At 57.0% G+C, this 20,621-nt stretch overlaps 2 protein-coding genes across 6 annotated transcripts in view; one reads left to right on the top strand and one right to left on the bottom strand.

Moving 5' to 3' along the window:
• Positions 1-3,384: 3,384 nt before the first annotated feature.
• Positions 3,385-12,039, top strand: AIP (aryl hydrocarbon receptor interacting protein). Of its 2 annotated transcripts, none has more exons than XM_023186059.2 (6): positions 3,385-3,632; positions 7,382-7,561; positions 10,213-10,401; positions 10,977-11,153; positions 11,250-11,391; positions 11,722-12,039. In XM_023186059.2, exons 1-6 carry the CDS (start codon positions 3,534-3,536, stop codon positions 11,925-11,927), a joined length of 993 nt encoding a protein of 330 aa, XP_023041827.1. In that variant the 5' UTR covers positions 3,385-3,533; the 3' UTR covers positions 11,928-12,039. The 2 variants fall into 2 exon arrangements, with proteins under 2 accessions (XP_023041827.1, XP_023041828.1); XM_023186060.2 differs by having other exon boundaries at positions 11,250-11,383; positions 11,722-11,794.
• A 586-nt stretch (positions 12,040-12,625) lies between these two features.
• PITPNM1 (phosphatidylinositol transfer protein membrane associated 1) overlaps positions 12,626-20,621 on the bottom strand; it is a 14,796-nt gene continuing 6,800 nt past the window's right edge. For 3 of the 4 annotated variants that reach the window (XM_026447670.1, XM_026447672.1, XM_026447671.1), the window contains 16 exons: positions 19,812-19,873; positions 19,468-19,718; positions 19,005-19,194; positions 18,783-18,890; positions 18,395-18,552; positions 18,104-18,309; positions 17,040-17,210; positions 16,320-16,484; positions 15,959-16,107; positions 15,728-15,838; positions 15,134-15,250; positions 14,812-14,960; positions 14,578-14,727; positions 14,300-14,483; positions 13,796-13,924; positions 12,626-13,159 (listed from right to left, as the gene is read on the bottom strand). In XM_026447670.1, coding sequence (XP_026303455.1) covers positions 12,896-13,159; positions 13,796-13,924; positions 14,300-14,483; positions 14,578-14,727; positions 14,812-14,960; positions 15,134-15,250; positions 15,728-15,838; positions 15,959-16,107; positions 16,320-16,484; positions 17,040-17,210; positions 18,104-18,309; positions 18,395-18,552; positions 18,783-18,890; positions 19,005-19,194; positions 19,468-19,718; positions 19,812-19,873 — 2,564 coding nt within the window. In that variant the 3' untranslated portion in view covers positions 12,626-12,895. The remainder of the gene's footprint in view (positions 13,160-13,795; positions 13,925-14,299; positions 14,484-14,577; positions 14,728-14,811; positions 14,961-15,133; positions 15,251-15,727; positions 15,839-15,958; positions 16,108-16,319; positions 16,485-17,039; positions 17,211-18,103; positions 18,310-18,394; positions 18,553-18,782; positions 18,891-19,004; positions 19,195-19,467; positions 19,719-19,811; positions 19,874-20,621) is intronic. The other variant, XM_026447673.1, reaches the window with a different exon arrangement.

Genomic DNA, 20,621 nt, shown 5'->3' with positions numbered 1-20,621 from the left:
GAAAAAAAATTATTCTTAATTGTGGCAAAATACACATAACATAAAATTTACCATCTCAACAGTTTTGAAGTATATACTCAGTGGCGTTAAGTATATGCACACTGTTATGCAACCAATTTCCAGAACAGTTTCGTCTTTCAAAACGGAAACTACACTCATCAAAGAACAACTCTCTATTTCCCGCCCCCCTTCCCCCAGCCCTTGGCAACCACCATTCCGCTTTCTGTCTCTTTGTTTTTGAGATGGAGTCTTGCTCTGTCACCCAGACTGGAGTGCAGTGGCGTGATCTTGGCTCACTGTAACCTCTGCCTCCTGGGTTCAAGCTATTCTCCTGCCTCAGCCTCCTGAGTAGCTGGGATTACAGGCATGCGCCACTATACCTGGCTAATTTTTGTATATTTAGTAGAGATGGGTTTCTCCATGTTGGCCAGGCTGGTCTCAAACTCCTAACTTCAGGTGATCCACCTGCCTTGGCCTCCGAAAGTGCTGGGATTACAGGTGTGAGCCATGGCCCTGCTTTCTGTCTTTATGAATCTGACTGCTCTAGATACCTTACATAAGTGGAATAATACAGTATTTTCCTGTATGTGACTGATATTTCACTTAGCATATTGATGCTTTTCTTTTCTTTTTTTTTTTTTTTTGAGATGGGGTCTCACTCCATCACCCAGGCTGGAGTGCAGTGGTGTGATCTTGGCTTACTACAACCTCTATCTCCCGGGCTCAAGCGATCCTCCAGCCTCAGCCTCCTGAGTAGCTGGGCCCACAGGCGTGCACCACCACACCATCTAATTTTTGGTAAAGATGGTATTTGGCTATGTTGTCCAGGCTGGTCTTGAACTTGTGAGCTCAAGGAGATCCAGGAGATACACCCACCTTGGCCTCCCAAAATGCTGGGATTAGAGGCATTAGCCACCACACCTGGCCCATATTGATGCATTTTTACATGACATTAGTGAATTCAATTAGCCTAGTATTTTATTTAGAATGTTTCATATCAGCTGGGCGCGGTAGCTCACGCCTGTAATCCCAACACTTTGGGAGGCCAAGGTGGGTGGATCTCCTTGAGCTCACAAGTTTGAGACTAGCCTGGCTACCATGGCAAAATACCGTTTCTACTAAAAATACAAAAATTAGCTGGGCGTGGTGGTGCGTGCCTGTAATCCCAGCTAATAGGGAGGCTGAGGCAGGATAATTGTTTGAACCCAGGGGGCGGAGGTTGCAGTGAGCTGAGATTGTGCCACTGCACTGCAACCTGGGCGACAGAGCGAGACTCTATCTCAGAAAAAAAAAAAGTTTTATATCTATATCTATTAGTAAAATAGATGTATGCTTGTCTTACCTTGTGGTGTACTTGCCTATTTTATTTAAGAAGATTAAACTAGCCTCATGTCTGTATAAGACTACTTGTTGCTTCAGCATTTGGTAGAACTTGGCCGGGTGCGATGGCTCACGTCTGTAATCCCAGCACTTTGGGAGGCCTAGGCGGGCGGATCACAAGGTCAAGAGATCTAGACCATCCTGGCCAACATGGTGAAACCTCGTCTCTACTAAAAATACAAAAATTAGCTGGGCGTGATGGCACCCCTGTAGTCTAGCTACTCGGGAGGCTGAGGCACGAGAATCGCTTGAACCTGGGAGGTGGAGGTTGCAGTGCGCTGAGATTGTGCCACTACACTCCAGCCTGGGTGACAGAGTGAGACTCCACCTTAAAACAACAACAACATTTGGTAGAACTTACCGGTAAAGTTTCTGTGTTGGTAGAAACAAACAAACACTTTTCCCTTTCACCACAGAGGTTCTGTCAGAGGACCTCTTGTGGGGAAACTAACCAGTACAAATATGTGAAGTGGCTGGGCACTGTGGCTCACACCTGTAATCCCATTGCTTTGGGAGGGTGAGGTGGGAGGATCGCTTGAGGCCAACATTTTGAGACCAGCATCATAGTGACTCCATCTCTACAAAAAATTTTTTAAAAAAATTATTTGGGTGTGGTGGCACGGGCCTGTGGTCCCAGCTACTCTGGAAGCTGAGGCAGGAGGATCACTTGAACCCAGGAGGTGGAGGCTGCAGTGAACAGTGATCTTACCACTGCACTCCAGCCTGTGGGACAAAGTGAGACCCTGTCTCTAAAGAAAAAATAACTAAGTAAATATATATATAAATAAATATGCATGTTAAACTTTTAGCACCTGGGTTGCATTAGAAAGCCAATACTCCTTTACAGCGATGATGATGGTGATGACGGGAGGAGGGAGTGCAGAAAGCCCATGCCCCGCCTGTACTGGATTTGCTAAACCTCGGAAGAGGGAAGACGCTTACTGCTGTCATTCACAGTCAGTTTCTAAAGGCGCACAGAAGCGTTGTTTTAGGGCTGGGCACCAGGGCTCAGGCCTGTAATCCCAGCACTTCAGGAGGCCGAGGAGGGTGGATCACGAGGTCTAGGAGTTCAAGACCAGCCTGCTCCAGATGTTGAAACCCCGTCTCTACTGAAAATACAAAAATTAGCCGGGCGTGGCAGCGTGCCTGTAGTTCCAGCTATGCGGGAGGCTGAGGCAAGGAATTGCTTGAACCCGGGAGGCAGAGGTTGCAGTGAGCTGAGATTGTGCCACTGCACTCCAGCGTGGGTAACAGAGCGAGACTCTGTCTCAAAAAAAGAAAAAAAAAAAGTTGTTTTAGCCCCAAAGTACCTCACTTCTCTATTTTTGTTTAATTTTTTCTTTTGTTTTGAGGCAGCATCTCGCTCTGTCGGCTAGCCTGGAGTGCAGTGGCACGAACACGGCCCACTGCAGCCTCGAACTCCTGGGCTCAGGCGATCCTCTCGCCTCGGCCTCCCAAAGTGGTGGAGTTACAGGCATGAGCCACCGCGCCCGGCGCTAAAGCACCTCATTTCTATCATCCATCCATTATTCCCTAATATTAATTGGGCACCACTATGACTCATTTCCGACCCCGCAATGGGCCCTCTTGGTCTCCTTGTCCACTTTTCTTTCCCTCTTCCTCTTTTTATTTTTTGAAAGAGAGAGATCCAGGATGCAAGAGTCCCGACAATCATACTAGATATGCGAAGGAAAAAAAGCTGGAAGAAAATACACAAAAATCCTAACGCTTTGAGGGTGTGGCTTACAGGTGTTTTTTTTTTTTTTCATTTTCCTAACTCTGCAATGTTGTTATATTACATCCACAACTTCAAACAAAGTGCCACATGGCCGCAGTCCCAATCAATTCAGTGACACAATTGTTAGGGACGTCCTCTTCCCGCCCGGGGGGCGGACCCCGGCCCCGCCTCCTTGACAGGCTCGGGTCCCGCCCCGAGACATTCCCAGGCTCCGCCCCCGAGCCGACGCGTGCGCTCAGCCGCAGCGCAGAGAACCAATTACCATCCATTTCCACGCTCGGTCCCTTTTGGCTTCTGCCCTCAACCAAAATGGCGCTAGCTTGAAAGCTGCCGAGGTTCTAGGAGTTGCCGAAGCAAGTCCGGAAGCTACCGAGCGAGTCCGGAAGTTGCCGAAAGGGAGCAGCAGGGAAGGAGGATGGCGGATATCATCGCAAGACTCCGGGAGGACGGGATCCAAAAGCGTGTGATACAGGAAGGCCGAGGAGAGCTCCCCGACTTTCAGGATGGGACCAAGGTTCGTGTCTACCCCTCCCCGCTCCCCCTCTGCGGCGTGGTGCGCATGCGAGGCGGGAGGAGGCCGTAGGCGAGAGGTTGCGCATGCCCAGAGGGCAGCGGCCAGTGACCCTGACGCTCACATGCAGAGCTCGACGCTGATTGGGCTGAATTTAAGTAGTGGTGAATTCAGGCCTGTCTGCTCCGCCCCCTGGCTCGGCCTTGTAGCAGCATTGGTGGGGGAGGCCGTCAGTCATCACAAGCGGGTTGGGGTTGGGGGTTGATCTCAGGGCTTGGGCAGACACCACGCTGGAGGAAATCGAGGGCAGGGAGTGGTCCTAGGGCATCTGGATTTCAAGGCTCATGATCCTTTGTAGATGGAAGGGCCTTCTGAAAACACTTAGACCAACTGCCACTGTTTAGACCAACTGCCACTCTAAACATCCCAAGGCCCTGGGATGTGCAAAGCCGGAGAAAGGGCCCAGAGGTCAGGTCTCCCAGACAGGGACCCTTTGGCAGTCTTCCTGCTGCACTAGTAGCTTGTTTGGGACAGATGAGGCCTGGGAAGTAAAGAACCTCCCACTTTTCTCCTTTTTACCAGGCCCCCAGATCCAGCCCCTCTGCCCCCTTCTCCCCCAGCCTACAACTCCAGGCTTCTCTGCTTCTGCAGTTGCCTCCTCCCGGAGTGCTTTTCCAGTTGCTACTTGTCTGCAGAGTAGGGAACTTCCCAGGGGCAGCCCCTGTGCCCAGCAGAGCAGCCAGGCAGGACATGCACATTGAGCAAATGAGCACATGCCTCCTGGCCAGCCCTGTGCTGAATCGGGCAGCTAAGCATCCTAGCCCAGTGCAGCATAAGTGCTCTGACAGTAGAGGGGAGCTGCATGGCTGGAGTGATCCGCTATATGAAAAGAGATCTTCTCTAAGAAGAGACAGGATGTATGGTGTGGGTTCATGCCCCGATGTACTGGGGTGTTGGTGGTGAAAGAAGGGGCTGGCAAGGAAGATCCTCGATAGACACCAGAAGGAGAGATGTGAACAATGGCACCCCAAGATCAGGAACAGGTGGTGTTAAATAACCAATCGCCACACTGATTGAATGCTCACTATTCAAGCATTGTACTACATGCTTCACAGGTTTATTTCCTACACTGTGAGATAGGTACTGTTGTTGATTCCGTTTTACTGATGTGGAAACTGACTTCAGAGATGCAGCATGGTGCGGCAGTTAAGAGCGTGGGCCAGTCTAACCATATCCTGTCGAGGGTTCAATCTTCAAACCTCTTTACTCTGCACCCACCCCCAGTGTTGTCTCTAAAAACTCTCCCTGCCCAGATTACTCCCGGATGCAGCTCTCTAGTCATTACTTGTCTCTTAAACCTGACATACAGCTCTCTACTCACCATCTCCACCTGGAAGCCTGGTTGGCGACTCACACTTCACCTGCTCCACCTGAGGCTTCTCCGTGTCAGTTAGGGGAACCAGCAACCTTCTCGTTGTTCAGGGCAAAAACCTTAGTGTCTCTGTGGTCCTCCCAGTCTCACATTCCACATCACATCCTCAATCTCCAGCCAGGATCTGAGTTCTCACCATTTCTGCCATCAGTGCTTGGGTCCAGGCCATCCTCATCTCCCGCCTGGGTTACTGCAGCAACCTCTAACTCTCCTCCTGCCTCTTTTGTCCCTCTATGGTCTGTTCTTGTCTCAGCAGCAGAACCCATGCCAGATTCAATTCCTTTTCTGCTTGGAGCCACTCAGTGGCTTCCATCTCAGAGTAGAAAACAGAGGCCTCACCATAGCCTACAGGCCCTGTGAGGTCCACCCCTACTGACCTGGGTGAGCTCCCCTGCTGACCCCGTGGTGTACCCCGCCCCCTCCTTCACTCTGCTCCTCCACACTGGCCTTGCTGCTGTTGAACACATCATGCGTTTGAAACGGGAAGTTCCCTTGTCCCCCTCGCAGGGCGTGTGATGGGGAGTGGCTCGCTTCTTCAGTGCCTGGCTGCTCAAACCTCTGGGGAAGCATACAGACGGGCAGGCTGTGGGGCTCCGACCTCACGGCAGTGTCTTGGGGTGAATGTTTACAGCTCCGTGTGTTCTAGGGTGCTCTTTTAGTTTGTGTATAGGTGGCATATGTTAACCAGTTCAATTAGACCCCCTTCCTTATCACAAGGACAGAGGGCTTTCTGTAGCCTGGGCATTCTTGCCTTGATGTATCGGAGAATTAGATCACATGTGGGCTTGGAGAATGATTGCAAAGTGTTTTTCCGAGACAGAGTTTCACTCTTGTTGCCCAGGCTGGAGTGCAATGGCGCAATCTCGGCTCACTGCAACCTCTGCCTCCCAGGTTCAAGCAATTCTCCTGCCTCAGCCTCCCAAGTAGCGGGGATTACAGTTGCCCGACATCAGGCCCAGCTAAATTTTTTTAATGTTTTTAGTAGAGACAGGCTTTCACCATGTTGGCCAAGTTGGTTTCAAACACCTTTTCTTTCTCTTTTTTTTTTTTTTTTGAGACAGAGTCTTGCTCTGTTGCCCAAGCTGGAGTGCAGTGGCATGATCTCAGTTCACTGCAACCGCCACCTTCCAGGTTCAGGTGATTCTAACGCCTCAGCCTCCCAAGTAGCTGGGATTACAGGCACCTGCCACCATGGCCAGCTAATTTTTGTATTTTTAGTAGAGACGGGTTTTTGCCAGGTTGGCCAGGCTGGTCTCGAACTCCTGACCTCAAGTGATCCACCTGCCCTAGAGATGGTCTGCCCCTGGGGTTGGGCCACTTGGTGGCCCCAGCTCTCCTCTGACTGCCCCAGCCGAACTCCACCCCTTCCTGCCAGTTGATGACCTGCCAGCGTGCAGGTGCCTGTCGGTGTGATCTGCTGCTGCTTGTTCCCCTCATGTCCTCTCAATGACCAGGTGCTTGTGTTGTCTTCTGCTGATGGGCTCCTCTGACATCTGGCTGCCTGTGTCTGCCCGTTAGGGTCTTGGGTTTTTATAGGCACAGGATAGGGGTGTGGCAGGCCAGGGTGGTCTTGGGAAATGCAACATTTGGGCAAGAAATGCCTGTTCTGACCTAGGTCTGTGGGGGTGGAGCCCTACCCAGGGACCATGCCCTCCTCTACCCAGCACTTCCCTTCTCCCCTTTCATATTATTTAACAGGCCCACGCTCTTCCCTTCCCAGCACCTTTTTCAATATCACATTGTCACACTGCAAGGCTTTTTACACCTGCTGTTCTTTCGGCCTGGAAAGTTCCTATCCCAGGATCCACTTGGCTTGCTTTCTTTCTTACTCCCCCACCCCCAACTCTGTTTAATCCAGCCCTAACCCCCTTGCCCTACTGTTTCCCAAGCACGTGGCTTCACCTGCCATGACACATTGTTTTGTTTGATGCCCGTCGCCTCCCTCTACAAGCGCCATGTGAGCTCCAGGGGGGCAGGGACTTGTTTGTGTTTTGCTCGCTGCCATGTTCTGGTGTCTAGCACAGAGCTTGGGCACATAGTAGGTGCTTAGTAAATATGTATTGAGGAATGACTGGAGTCAGACTACTTGGACTCTTGTTCCCACTCAGCCACCCACTAGCTGTCTGGCTTGGGCCTATTCCTCCCCTCCTTGTGACTTAGTTTTCTCACCAGCATGGGAGGATAGAACCAGGTGTAAGATCAGGTGGTGTCCTCGGGGAAGCCCCGTCCTTTGTGCCGTCTGCAGGCCGGGGACTGGACTTGTCATTGGGGGTCAGGGTGAAGGTTTGTGCCCTTGCCTGACCTCGCATGTGGCCCACAGGCCACGTTCCACTACCGGACGCTGCACAGTGACAACGAGGGCACCGTGCTGGACGACAGCCGGGTGCGTGGCAAGCCCATGGAGCTCATCATTGGCAAGAAGTTCAAGCTGCCTGTGTGGGAGACCATCGTGTGCACCATGCGAGAAGGGGAGATTGCCCAGTTCCTCTGTGACATCAAGGTGGCTGTCCTGCACCTGTCTGCGGTGGCTGTCCAGCCAAGCCCTAGTCCCTATCCCCAGGGCTCCCCCTCCCTCCACCCTCTGCTAGACTGCCACCCACTCTTTCTTCCTTTGTTTTGAGATGGAGTCTTGATCTGTCGCCCAGGCCAGAGTGTAGTGGTACGCTCTCAGCTCACTGCACGCTCCACCTCCTGGGTTCAAGCAATTCTCTTGCCTTAGCCTCCCAAGTAGCTGGGATTACAAACACCCACCATGACGCCCAGCTAATTTTTGTATTTTTAGTAGATACAGGGTTTCACCATGTTGGCCAGGCTGGTCTTGAACTCTTGACCTCAGGTGATCCACCCGCCTTGGCCTCCCAAAGTGCTGGGATTACAGGCGTGAGCCACTGTGCCTGGCCCACCCACTCTTTCCAGACCACTAGCCTGCTGATGGTGTCCTGGCCTCCATTCCGCCTTCCCCTGTTAGCCAGACTGAGGCCAGGGGACTCATTCTCAAATGCAAATGACCTGTACATCCCTTTGTTTCAAACCTCTATGGCTTCTGGTCACTGTCAGGATAGAGCACAGTAAGTCCTCAATTTATGTCACTGATACGTTCTTGGAAACTGTGACTAAGAGAAAAAACATACATCAGGTGCTCAGCCACCATCGTTTCTCTCAGCATAATTTTGTTAAAACATTGATGAGAAGAAAAATTGGTTTCGTTATGTATTGTTTCGCCTACAGTCAGTTTCCAAGAACCTACTTAGGACATTGAGGACGTAAACTGTATAAACTATAGCTGCTTACATAGCTTTTTGGGGCTGTCCCCTGCAGTCTCACCCTCTTACTCAACCTCCCTGCTTTTCCTTTCCATTCCCCTTCTTTTTTTTTTTTTTGAGACAGAGTCTCACTCTGTCGCCCAGGCTGGAGTGCAGTGGCCGGATCTCAGATCACTGCAAGCTCCGCCTCCCGGGTTCATGCCATTCTCCTGAGTCAGCCTCCTGAGTAGCTGGGACTACAGGCGCCTGCCACCACGCCCAGCTAGTTTTTTGTATTTTTTAGTAGAGACGGGGTTTCACTGTGTTAGCCAGGATGGTCTCGATCTCCTGACCTTGTGATCCGCCCGTCTCAGCCTCCCAAAGTGCTGGGATTACAGGCTTGAGCCACCACGCCCGGCCTACATTCCCCTTCTTAGCCAAGATCTTCCCTCTTCCTTCAAAGCTTATTCCTGGGTCACCACCTCTAGGAAGCCCTCCTTGACTGCTAGTGGTTGGCTCATCTCCCACCTTTGGGTCCTCCAACCCTCATGCCCTGCATGGCCAGGATTTGCTCTTCTGCCTTGTCCTAGGCTATTGCAGAGCAGGAATCTGGGCTGTTTACTTCTAGCTTTGGGATGCCCAGTGTGAGCCAGTCCAGAGCCAAGACTCAGGAAATACCCGCTGATGGCAACCCGGCAGTTAGCTCCTGTCCAGACAACAGGGCAGTGGGAGGAGTGGGGAGGATCTGGGTGGGAGGAATCTGGTTCCCACCAGCCGAGCAGCTTTGCCAAGCAAGAGATTAGAGGCTAGGTCCCCTGTGCCTGTCTCCCTGTGGGTTTTTTTTTTCTTTGGATGAAGTGTCACACTGTTGCCCAGGCTGGAGTGCAGTGGTGCGATCTCGGCTCACTGCAACCACCATCTCCTGGGTTCAAGTGATTCTCTGCCTTAGCTTCCCAAGTAGCTGGGATTACAGGCACCCACCATCATGCCTGGCTAATCTTTTTTTTTTTTTTTGAGATGGAGTCTCGCTCTTTCCCCCAGGCTGGAGTGCAGTGGCTGGATCTCAGCTCACTGCAAGCTCCGCCTCCCGGGTTCATACCATTCTCCTGCATCAGCCTCCTGAGTAGCTGGGACTACAGGCGCCCGCCACCTCGCCCGGCTAGTTTTTTGTATTTTTTAGTAGAGATGGGGTTTCACCGTGTTAGCCAGGATGGTCTTGATCTTCTGACCTTGTCATCCGCCCGTCTCGGCCTCCCAAAGTGCTGGGATTACAGGCTTGAGCCACCACGCCCGGCCATGCCTGGCTAATTTTTGTATTTTAGTAGAGATGGGGTTTCACCATGTTGGTCAGGCTGGTCTTGAACTCTTGACCTCAGGTGATCTGCCCACCTTGGTCTCCCAAAGTGCTAGGATTATAGGTGTGAGCCACCACGTTTGGCCTCCCTGAGGGTTTTGAAGTGGCTGCCTTGGGCCCGGCTGTGAGGTAGGCCCTCAGTGAGGCAGGAGAAGGAGGAGCTGCTGGGAACAGAATGTGGGGGCCCTAGCACTTTGCATAGTCCAGCTTGTGGGCCTTATCCTCAGGAGGGAGAGGAGGTTAGAATTCTACTGGGCAGACAGGGGTTGATGGTAGGCATGTGTCTGTGGTGGGGTTTAGGATGGGCGTAGGCGCTCTGTTTGGTGGCCAGAGAACATGGCAGAAGCTGGGGCTTCCTTGGGAAAGAGGGCTGAGTGACTGGAGGAGTCCTGAGTTAAAAGCCTCCTGCGCTTTAACGGAGTAGGGGCCCAGTTGTTGCCCTCTGGGCCTTGGTGTTTGTTCTCAGATGGTGGTGGGGAAGGGGCTGGGGCTGGTGGACCCAGTGATCTGCCAGCCCACAGTGACAGAGCTCCCAGGGTCCTTGCCTTCCTGCAGCACGTGGTCCTGTACCCGCTGGTAGCCAAGAGTCTCCGCAACATCGCGGCGGGCAAGGACCCCCTGGAGGGTCAGCGGCACTGCTGCGGCGTTGCACAGATGCATGAACACAGCTCCCTGGGCCACGCTGACCTGGACGCCCTGCAGCAGAACCCCCAGCCTCTCATCTTCCACATGGAAATGCTGAAGGTGAGGGGCCGCCGAGCCTGGCCCCACTGCCCAGCCTCAGGGCGGTGCAGGCCTGTCCGCCCAGGCGTGATGGGATCCGTGGGTGGACTGCTGGGGGAGCGGACAGGGACAAGAAAACCTGTGCGGGACCCTTGGCAGTCCTCTGGGTCTCCTTTCCTCCTCCTTCGTGTCTCAAATGTCACCTCCTCCAGGAAGCCGGCCCTGCCCACCCAGCCTCCTCGTTCTCTATCTTGGAGGAGCTCATTTCCTTTGTAGCCTCTGCCATGCCTTGAAATCCCTGGGAATTCATGTATTTCCTTGTCCATTTCGGAAATCTGCCATGGAGCATGATCTCTGCGAGGGAGGGCAGGGCTTTTCACCGTCTCGTTCACTGTTCTATTCTTAGCATTTGGCATGGTGCTGGGCACACAGGAGATGTGACATTGATGTTTGTTGAATGCTTTTTGAGTGACAAGCAGCTCCGCTGCTGGTGTGTGATGTCTGGGGGCCTAGCCAGCCCAGATGTGGGTCAGATCTGTTGCTGAAGCAGCTGTGGTGTCCCCGGGCCCCGCTGTGATATGCCCCGTGCCCTGCAGGTGGAGAGCCCTGGCACATACCAGCAGGACCCATGGGCCATGACGGATGAAGAGAAGGCAAAGGCAGTGCCGCTTATCCACCAGGAGGGCAACCGGTTGTATCGCGAGGGGCATGTGAAGGAGGCTGCTGCCAAGTACTACGATGCCATTGCCTGCCTCAAGAACCTGCAGATGAAGGTGCTGCCCGGAGGCTGAGGGGGAGGATGGAGGGGGTGTGGAGCCAGGGGGCCCAGGTCTACAGCTTCTCCCCGCTCCCTGCCCCTGTGCTCCCAGGAACAGCCTGGGTGCCCTGAATGGATGCAGCTGGACCAGCAGATCACGCCGCTGCTGCTCAACTACTGCCAGTGCAAGCTGGTGGCCGAGGAGTACTACGAGGTACTGGACCACTGCTCTTCCATCCTCAACAAGTACGACGGTGAGCACTGGGCACTGGGCTGCTGGGGGCTGCGAGGGGTCAGTGTGGCCTTTCTCCTGTCACTGCTGGGGCTCAAGACCTAGTCTTTCATACCCTCCATTCTGAGCTCCCATGGGGGCCTGACTAAATGCCCCTACTCGGCAGGGCCGTGGGTCCCATTGTGCCAATGAAACATGAATGGTGTATTGGGGGTGGGGCAGGGTGGCATCCTCAGGTCAGGGAGGGCTCTCCCCTGTGGGCCCATGGTGCCAGGAGACATGAGGGCGGGCAGCTGACCAGGATCCCCCCTCATGCCCTTGCATGCCCACTGCCCACTGGCATCCCCTGCAGACAACGTCAAGGCCTATTTCAAGCGGGGCAAGGCCCACGCGGCCGTGTGGAATGCCCAGGAGGCCCAGGCTGATTTTGCCAAAGTGCTGGAGCTGGACCCAGCCCTGGCGCCCGTTGTGAGCCGAGAGCTGCGGGCCCTGGAGGCACGGATCCGGCAGAAGGACGAAGAGGACAAAGCCCGCTTCCGGGGGATCTTCTCCCATTGACAGGAGCACTTGGCCCTGCCTTATACCTGCCAAGCCCACTGCTGCAGCTGCCAGCTCTCCTGCCCCTGCTACGTCATGCTTCTGTGTATATAAAGGCCTTTATTTATCTCTCTCCGAGTCTGCCGAGCTGGTCCACTGGGAGAGGCGGGTCATCACCTGGCATTTCCTGGTACTTGGGTGGCTGTTGGGAGGCAAAGAATCGGGGTTCAAATCCTAGCCCCTCCACCTGCCAGCTCTGAGGCTTCAGTGTCCCTGTTAGAGAAATTACGATGAGCTCTTTCACCAAGGAAGTGTCTCTCGTTGGCCAGGGCTGGGGCGCCCCAGGAGCCCCCAGTCTTAAGGGGGAGATGAAGTGGGTACAAGCCAGGTAGCGGGTGCCTGAGGAAGGTGGTCTCCTGGTGCTGTCCTCCCCCTCCAGCCTTGGATCCATGGTCTCCTGGCCTTGGTGTTTGGGGGCAGGGTTTCCATGAGAAGCTACGCTGGGGCTGAAGTAAGCTGGGTTGGGCTGGGGTGGGCTGACTGTCCAGAAAGAGGAGAGGGCCGAGCGCTTCGTAGATCTTTTGAGGCTCAGGCCCCCATCCCGACCTGCCTGTGACCTGGATGGCCCTGGGTGCGTGTTGGCCTCTCTTTGCACATCAGTGTCCCCTGTTGAACTGGAAACTGGGCTGGCCGCCCTGTGATGCCAGGCACGGGGCGAGTGGGTGGGGTGCAGGTGGCGTTTATTTTCATGGATTTATACACACTGGAAAAGCCTCTGCGCCCACGCCCACGCCCTCCTCCCTCCCTCTGGCGCTAGGTCCCCTCATATGAAAGGGAAGTAACACCGAGGGGCACACGGAGATGTAGGGTGTGGGGCTGGGGGGGTCAGCGCTGGGGCCCCAAGTCTGGGCCCCCAGCCTCCCACATGCAGCCCCTCTGGCCCCTCGGGTGTGTCAATAAATAACCCAGGTCCAGGCGTGGTGTGGGCCTCACTCCTCGCTGTCCAGCTTCAGGCTGATGCTCCGCGCCTTGCCCCGTGCCAGGGTGGTGGGTGGTGTTCCTGGGCCCTCACGCTCCACCTGGCTGGGACCTCTGGAGCGAAGCAGCTGGCTCTGTTTGCGCAGGAAGTCCACGGGGGCAGCCACACCATAGCTGCTTTTGCCCAAGGCAGCCCTCGGGGGTCCCGAGGAGGCATGCGAGTGCGAGCCCGCTTCCAGCTGGCCCAGATGGGCCACGTAGCCGTCTGACAGGAACTGTGGGCAGAGGTGGGCAGCGATGAGGGGGTGCTGGCCAAGGGCCCACACGCTGCCCTCCACAGGCACCTGAGGCAGGCTGGGGGACTGGTGGCAGGCTTGGCACAGCCTAAGCTGAAGCCTTCTCAATACATAGGACCCCAGGCTGGGAGCCAGAGCACCTCAGCTGTGCTCCTAGCTCTGCCCTTCTCTGGGCCTCAGTCTCCTCATCTGGAAAATGAGGTCTTAGAGGAAACATAGCAGCCAATGTTTAGCCAGCGCTTGCTTTGTGCCCAGCCCTGTGGCTGCTGATGTGCAGTAGACGATGTGATCTTCATAAGCCGGCATGGGCAGTGCCATGATCATTTACATTTACAAACGGGAAACCGAGGCTCAGAAAGGTCAGAGTGGAAAGCCACGGCCGAGTGGAACCAGCGCCCAGGGTCTTGAGCACATTCCAGTGTGGGTCGTCCCCTCTGGCTTGCCTGGCAGCTGGCAGCTCAAGCTGCTCATGGCCCTTGTCCTCGGAGGATCCCAGGTTCCCTGGAGGCCGGTTAGGCTGCCTCACAGCTTCCCCAGTCGGTGGTCCCTAAGGCCTGGGACTCAGGCCCCTGCTCCCTAGTGGGGTCCTGTTCCTGGCCTTCACTTGGCCCTCACCTGGCACTGCGCCTGTAGCTTCCGCACGGCACGGCCCACGATGTAGGTCTGGCTTGGGGACAGGCCCAGCGCCGCGTATACAGCCACATCTTTGGGAGACCCATAACCGGCCACGATGTTCAGTTCTACCTGTGGCGGGAGATGCCAATCAGCGGCCCCGGGGTGGAGCTGGGGGCGGGGTCTGTTGGACTTCCCCAGATTGTGCAGCTGGGGGCGGGGTCTGTTGGACTTCCCCAGATTGTTCTGCGGGTGGGTCCAGGCAGACTGAGGGGAGGACAGGTTCCAGTCCCACGGGGACAGGGGCGGGACCAGCTGCATTTCCCTAGTTGCCCCTAAGTAAACGGGATCCCTCAAACTGGGGGGGCATGACCATAGGGGCCACTGCAGTCAGGCAGGGCCTGGGCCGATCGGGTTGGGAACAGATGGGCCTCCGCTGATCCGGGGGTGGAGGGTCAGGGGAAGCGGGGGCGGGGTCAGGACCCGGAGCCTCCGCAGCAGCCGCACCTCCTGCACCAGGCTCTGCAGAAACACTGCCTTCTGGCGCAGCGGGTCGTGGGTGAGGCCATCGCAGAAGGAGACGACGCCATGGGGGAAGTTGTGCTGTGACAGCCAGGCCACCACGCGGTGCTTCTGCATATCCGGCCGGCCTGTGACATACACGATCAGGTAGCCGGAGTCCTGCCAGTGCCTGTGGGGCGGGGGCAGCGGTCAGCTCCGCTGGCCAGGGCTGGGGTGCGGGTCACCCCGGTGAGATGGGTGGTGGTGGCGGTGGCGGTTCCTACCTGACCACATCAACGGCGCCAGCGCGCACCTTGGGGTCGCTGCCCATGATGGAGACGCTGGCGGTGAAGGAGCCGTCGATGCTGAAGACCACGGCCTCCGTGCCGCGGGCCACCACAGTCAGGCAGCATTCGGCGTAGGTGTGGTCGCCCCTGCGGCCCATGGGGCGGGGCGTGAGTGGCGCGGGGCGAGGCCTGGCGGAGCCCTCCCGCAGAGGCCCGGCCAGCTGCGCTCACCTGACCACCATGCGCACGGGGTAGACACCGATGCCCAGGGCGCGCTCTGGGGGAACTGCGAAGGTAAGGCGGCCCGAGCTGTTGGTGACCTCAGTGCCAAAGTGGATCCACTTGCCCGACAGCGGCTGCGTCATGATGTAGACATCCACCTGGAGGGGAGAAGGGGCGGGAGGTCCATGAGGGCCCTGCGTGGAGGAGGGCAGAGGCTGGGCTGTCGTTGCGGATGGGTGGGTCTGGGGGCACAACCACCAGGGACCAGGAGCTGTTCCGAGGACAGGAGTTGGGGCCGTGGGACCAGGCGACAGGGATTCTGGGTCCTGACCTTCTCTCCCGTGAGCGTGACGACATCCAGGGGCCCGTACATGAAGCGCCCGCTCAGCACCTGGGGGCGGCCCTCGCACACTACCGTGTCGCTCGCCCGGTGGTTGGAAGTGACGTTCTGGAGGGAGGAGAGGGCGTGAGTCCTCGGCCAGGAAAGGATGGGGATGCTTGGGGAGGGGAAGCAGGTGAGGATCCAGGCGCAAACACCGGGGTGGGGGCCTGGAGGCGGCAGGGCTTTGAGGGAAAAGGGCAAGTCCAGGGGGCGCACTTTTGTGGACCCCGGCCTGGGAGCCTCTGTGTGGGCCGCGGCTCCAGGAGTAGCGCTGTGACAGGACGGGATGCAGCGGATGAGGCAGGTGCGGACCAGCGCAGATCCAGACCCTAGACCCGAACTAGCGTCAGAGAGGGGGAGGGGGCGGGGAGACCAGCTGTTCGCAGGGGCGGGGCTGGGGCAATGAGGTGGGGCCAGGACCCCAGGGGAGGGGTAGGACTGGGAGAGAGTTAGATCGGCTAGGGCCCGAGGAGGCGGGGTGCTGGGGGGAGGGACAGGGCCTCTCTGGTGAGGGGGCGAGGGGGCAAGGGGCAGGGCACCTACCCGGATCTTGACCTGCGTGCGTTTTCGCTGCCACTTCTCCCTGGCGAAGGCCGGGCTGTAGATGGACGGCTCCTCGCATTCCGCCAGCTGTGGCCGCTCCTTCTCGATCACCTGCGCGGGACAGGGGGCGAGGCCTCTCTCTCTTAGGGGCGGGAGAGCTGCCCCTCCCCCGCCCCACAGCAGCCCATCCCCGTCCCATTCTCATCTCCCATTCCAAATTCCCAGGCCCACCTGGCGCAGGATGAACGCCACCACGTCGGCGGACTCCCAGTAGCTGGCGTGGAAGAGGTGGGGCAGCGTGACGGTGGGAAAGGCGGTGAGCGCCTCGGGGCAGTACAGCGAGTAGTCGATCCGCTTGGTCCCCCACCAGCGCTCCAGGACTGCGCGGCCATGGCAGCGAGTCAGGATGGCCTCCTGCCCCACACCCATCTGCCTGGGCGCTGGGTGCTCTTCCCTCCCTCCTTTCCACCCAGCCTGCTCTTTGCCCAATTCAGGCTGGGTGCTGGGGGAAAGGGTTTCTCAGCTGGGCTTTGGAGGTGGAATATGGGCCTCCCCCACCCCCAGGCTGGACTGCCTAGGCTGGCTGACTTACTCTTAACCACCTCACTGGTGGTGCTGGGGGCGGCTGGCTGGGCTGGGGGCTCAGTGGCCAACTCACTGCCCTTCCAGAAGGCACCGCTAGTAGAAGTGGGTGTCGAGGGCACCAACATCTCCAGTTCCTCCAGAAAGAGACTGGAGTGCGTCTGCAGAGTGTCGGCTGGGGGAGGGAGGGCAAGCTCAGCAGGGGCCAGCCCGGTGTCTCTCCCATCTTCTCACCCAGGGCTTCCCACACCTCTGCCATCTTCCCTGAGGCCCCTCTGGTCAGGTCCTGGCTGAGGCTGCACTGTGGCATTCTCCCCTCTCAGCTAGCCCAGTGGCCAGCTGCACTTCTGCCAGAATGCCTCTTGCCACTGCCCCAAACACTGCACACCTGTGCCCAACACAGGCCTGCTTGACCCATACATACCTGGGCACACCCCCAACAGATGCAGCAGCACACACACGCTGGCTGCTCGTACGGCAGTGCACGAGAATCATGCTGCCAGGGGGTACCCTCTTTCGCTTGGCTAACCTCCCCCACCCGACTTCTGGGCCCAGGAGGTCAGAGGGTCCTGGGGATCCAGACCCCCCCAGGGGGAAGGAGCTCCTGGTCCTGGGAGTGGTGACCTGAGAGGTTTCCCATTGTGTGGGAGCCTCCTCATGCCTTCTGCTACCTCCTCCCTTCCTGTGGGTGCCCTCCTCCTTCTCCCCTTTATCTTGTTTGGGGGCGTACCCAGCAGTAGGGATGAGCCGTCTCCCAGGGGGAACTTCTGGTAGCGGGGCACAGTCAGTGGGGCGATGGCCTGGAACTTTGGGGCCAGCAGGGGCTCGAGGCGTGAGGCGCAGGGGTCAGCCGCATGGAAGAGGTTGTAGATCTGCTCACAGGCTGGGCGCATCTGGGCCACTGGGTACCCAGAAGATAGAGAAAGATTGTGGGGTGGGAGTGTCAGCTGGGCACTCTGGGAAGTAGGGGGTGTGGGAGCAGCACCCTGATGTCCTGTGTGACCCTGAACTAGCACTTCCCAAACTGCACTCCCCGGGAAGTCAGTAGGGCCCTGCTTAAAGTGAGACAGGAGCCGGGCGCCTTGGCTCACACCTGGAATCCTAGTACTGTGGGAGGCAGAAGCCGGTGGATCACTTGAGGTCAGGAGTTCGAGACTAGCCTGGCCAACATGGTGAAACCCCCATCTCCACTAAAAATACAAAAATTAGCTGGGCTCAGTGGTTCACGCCTGGGGTCCCAGCACTGTGGGAGGCAGAGGTGGGTGATTACCTGAGGTCAGGAGTTTGAGACCAGCCTGGCCAACATGGCAAAACCCTATCTCTACTACAAAAAAATACAAAGATTAGTTGGGCATGGTGGCGGGTGCCTGTAATCCCAGCTACTTGGGATGCTGAGGCAGGAGAATCACTTAAACCCGGGAGGTTGCAGTGAGCAAGATCAGGCCACTGGCACTCCAGCCTGGGTGACAGAGCGAGACTCCATCTCAAAAAAAAAAAAAAAAAAAAAAAATGCTGAGAAGAGGGCAGCGACTTTGTTTTGCTGCCATGGTGCCCGCTGGACCCCTTCTAGTGCAGAACATCCCACAGGTGTGAAGCTCCTCCCAGTGGCTTTGGGAGACTCACCCTTGGCGAGTCCCTTCTTTCTGGGCCCCAGGTTCCCCTTCTGTAGCCAGGCCTTTGAATGACTACAGTGGGGAAGTTGCCTGTGCCTCGGGCGAGAGGGAAGGCCAGAGGAGGTGGGGAAGGAAGGGGCAGACAGAGACTACAGGCGCCCCCACAGCCCCTAGGACTCACCCTCCAGGGCGGGCATCACGGTTTTGCGCAGAGCCAGCACCAGGCCCAGTGGGGAGCCGAAGAGGAAGAAGCCAGAAATCTTGAAGTCAAGGCGGGCAGCGCTGCTGGGGCCGTCAGGCGCCTCGGAACTGGCAGCGGGTGGGCAGGAGGCTGTGCTTGCCCGCCGGGGCTCCCCAGAGGAGGTGGTTGCAGGGGCTGCCTGAAGGCTGTGGGGGAGGAGGGATGCTCAGTGTTGCTGCCTCTGTAGTCCATCATGCACCCAGGGTAGGGGTGATGGGGCAGGGATGTCACCTGTTCTGAAAGCCCTCGGGCTCAGGACTGGCCATGTCACTGGGGATGCGCTGGGCAGGCAAGGCTGAGGGTTCTGGGCTGGCCCGACCCAGGCCTTCCACACCATCTGCCAGGGGGTCCCGCACTGGGCCAACCTCCGGAGAGAGCAGCTCATTGTTCTAGATGGAACGGGGACAGAAACATCTTCAGTCCTGGGGACCATTCAAATTCTACTTACTTAGAAGCAAGGAGCGAGGCTTGGGGGTTGGACAGAGCAGAATTCCAGAGAAGACATGAACTGGCGGGGCAGCAGGGGGCCTGCCTGCTGGCAGAGGGGTCGCATTCCAGGGGGCAGAGACCTAGAGAGGGCCTTCCTGCTCCTGAGGAGGCTGGGTTTGGCTATACTGACCATGCTCCCACGGCGGCTGCTGCCCCGACTCCCGGTGCCTGCATTAGCACTGTGGCAGAGTGCATCAAAGCCCAGGATGCCACCAACACCGTCTCCAATCAGCACGACCTGGGTGGGAGCAGGGGCACCATCAGGAGACGCCTTGTCCTCACCCAGGCCAGGCCACAATGGGGGCTGCAGTGGAGGGCAGCAGATGGACTGTCACTGTCCCTAACCGCTGACCTGCCCACAGAAGCCAGCGCCCTCAGGTGAGCGCAGGAAGGCTGAGTAGGCCTGGTTGGTGCGGGCAATGACAGTGGCCACGGCGCCCTGGTAGCGGGAAGATGAGGTGGCCAACAGTGGCAGGGCAGCCAGTGGAATGTGGTCTTGGGAGCGAGACAGGCTGTCACCATCGTGGCTGTAGGGGCTCAGGCTGCAGGAGGAGGAAATGTGGTGGGTAAAGGGCTTCCAGACCCACTCCTGCCATCCAAGTCCCCTGGGCCTGCTGGCAAGCCCTGGCTCTATGGGTCCTCTGTGGGGAGTGTTAGCCCCAAGAGGCAACTGACATGGAGCTATTCTCCAGAACAGGTCCAGCCATGCCAGTGACGGACCCAGGTGTCTGGCTTCCTGACCCCTTTCCCCCTCCCCCTGCCCCAAGGCCTCCCTGATCCTAGGAGTTCCCTGCCCTTCCACCCGTGGCTAGTACTTGGAGACAAGGGCGTAGGCGGCAGCGCAGATGGGTGGACAGGGCACCAGTCGCAGCGCCACATGTCCCAAGGCCTCAGGGAAGTGGATGCGGGTGACAGCCTCGAAGGCAGAGCTCAGTGTCTGCACATCTGCCTGCTTGGAGTTGGCGTCTCCAGGGCCTGAGTCCAGGATGTTGCCGCTGTGCAGGATGAGGAAGAGGGCGTGGACTGCGCATGTCTCAGTCCCCAGCTCCCCTGCACCATCCGGGCCCTGGGGGGCACAATGGGGTGCAATGGGTGTCACAGCAGTGGCCAGGCCAGTGAGTAGGGGGAGCTTTGACATGGGGTGGCTGACCATACTCGCCTCTGAGTCCCTGGGTGCTTGGGCCCCATCCTCAATGCCTTTAGCTGCCTCGGCTCCAGGCTCTGTAGGGCAAGGAAGCCAGTGAGAGGGATGGAGAGGACCACTGGGATCCCCTCATCTGGCACTTCAGGCATCCAGTTCTGGCATCTGCCAGTCCCTACCTTCCTCCAAACTTCTCCTCCCACCAACTTTCCCAGGTCAGTTTGCATTTCCAGGCCTTTGCTCCTACTGGTCTTATTGCAGTCAGGGCTGCCTCTCTACACAACACCTGTTTGCCTGGCAAACTTCTCTAACCCTGCCCTGTCCAATGTGGTAGCCATTAGCCACAAGTGGGTATTTAAATTTAAATGAATTAAAATATAATACATAAAATCTTCAGTTCCTCAGTCACACTAGCCCCATTTTCAGTGCCTGGAAGCCAGTGTGGCTAGTGGCTATCACCTTGGGCAGCATAGACCTAGAAGTTCTGCTGGACAGTGCTGGCCCAAGTCTTCAAAAGCCAGCATAGACATCACCTCTCACGTGAAGCATTCAGATAATCCAAATTAATTCCTTCATTCTTTGTGCTGTGTCTGAATCGTGACTACATTCTAATCATCCATCCATCCATCTACCCACCCACCCATCCACCCATCCATCCATCCATCTATCCATCCACCCATCCATCCACCCACCCACCCAACCACCCAACCACCCGTTCATCCATTTATCCATCCATTTCTCCATCCATCCATCCATCCACCCACCTACCCATCCATCCATCCATCCATCCATCCATCCATCCATCCATCCATCCATCCACCCATCCAT

This window comes from Piliocolobus tephrosceles, chromosome 13, assembly GCF_002776525.5.
Source record: "Piliocolobus tephrosceles isolate RC106 chromosome 13, ASM277652v3, whole genome shotgun sequence".
NCBI lineage: Eukaryota > Metazoa > Chordata > Mammalia > Primates > Cercopithecidae > Piliocolobus > Piliocolobus tephrosceles.
The sequence above is the reverse complement of the archived record's forward strand: the minus strand, read 5'-3'. Positions and strand labels throughout refer to the sequence as shown.

What these genes read in the sequence shown, in the direction of transcription:
- AIP (XM_023186059.2), top strand. Translation starts at nt 3,534, where the DNA reads ATGGCGGATATCATCGCAAGACTCCGGGAGGACGGGATCCAAAAGCGT. An exon ending in AGTTCCTCTGTGACATCAAG is followed by an intron (nt 7,562 to 10,212) that starts GTGGCTGTCCTG and finishes GCCTTCCTGCAG; the next exon opens with CACGTGGTCCTGTACCCGCT. An exon ending in CATCCTCAACAAGTACGACG is followed by an intron (nt 11,392 to 11,721) that starts GTGAGCACTGGG and finishes CATCCCCTGCAG; the next exon opens with ACAACGTCAAGGCCTATTTC.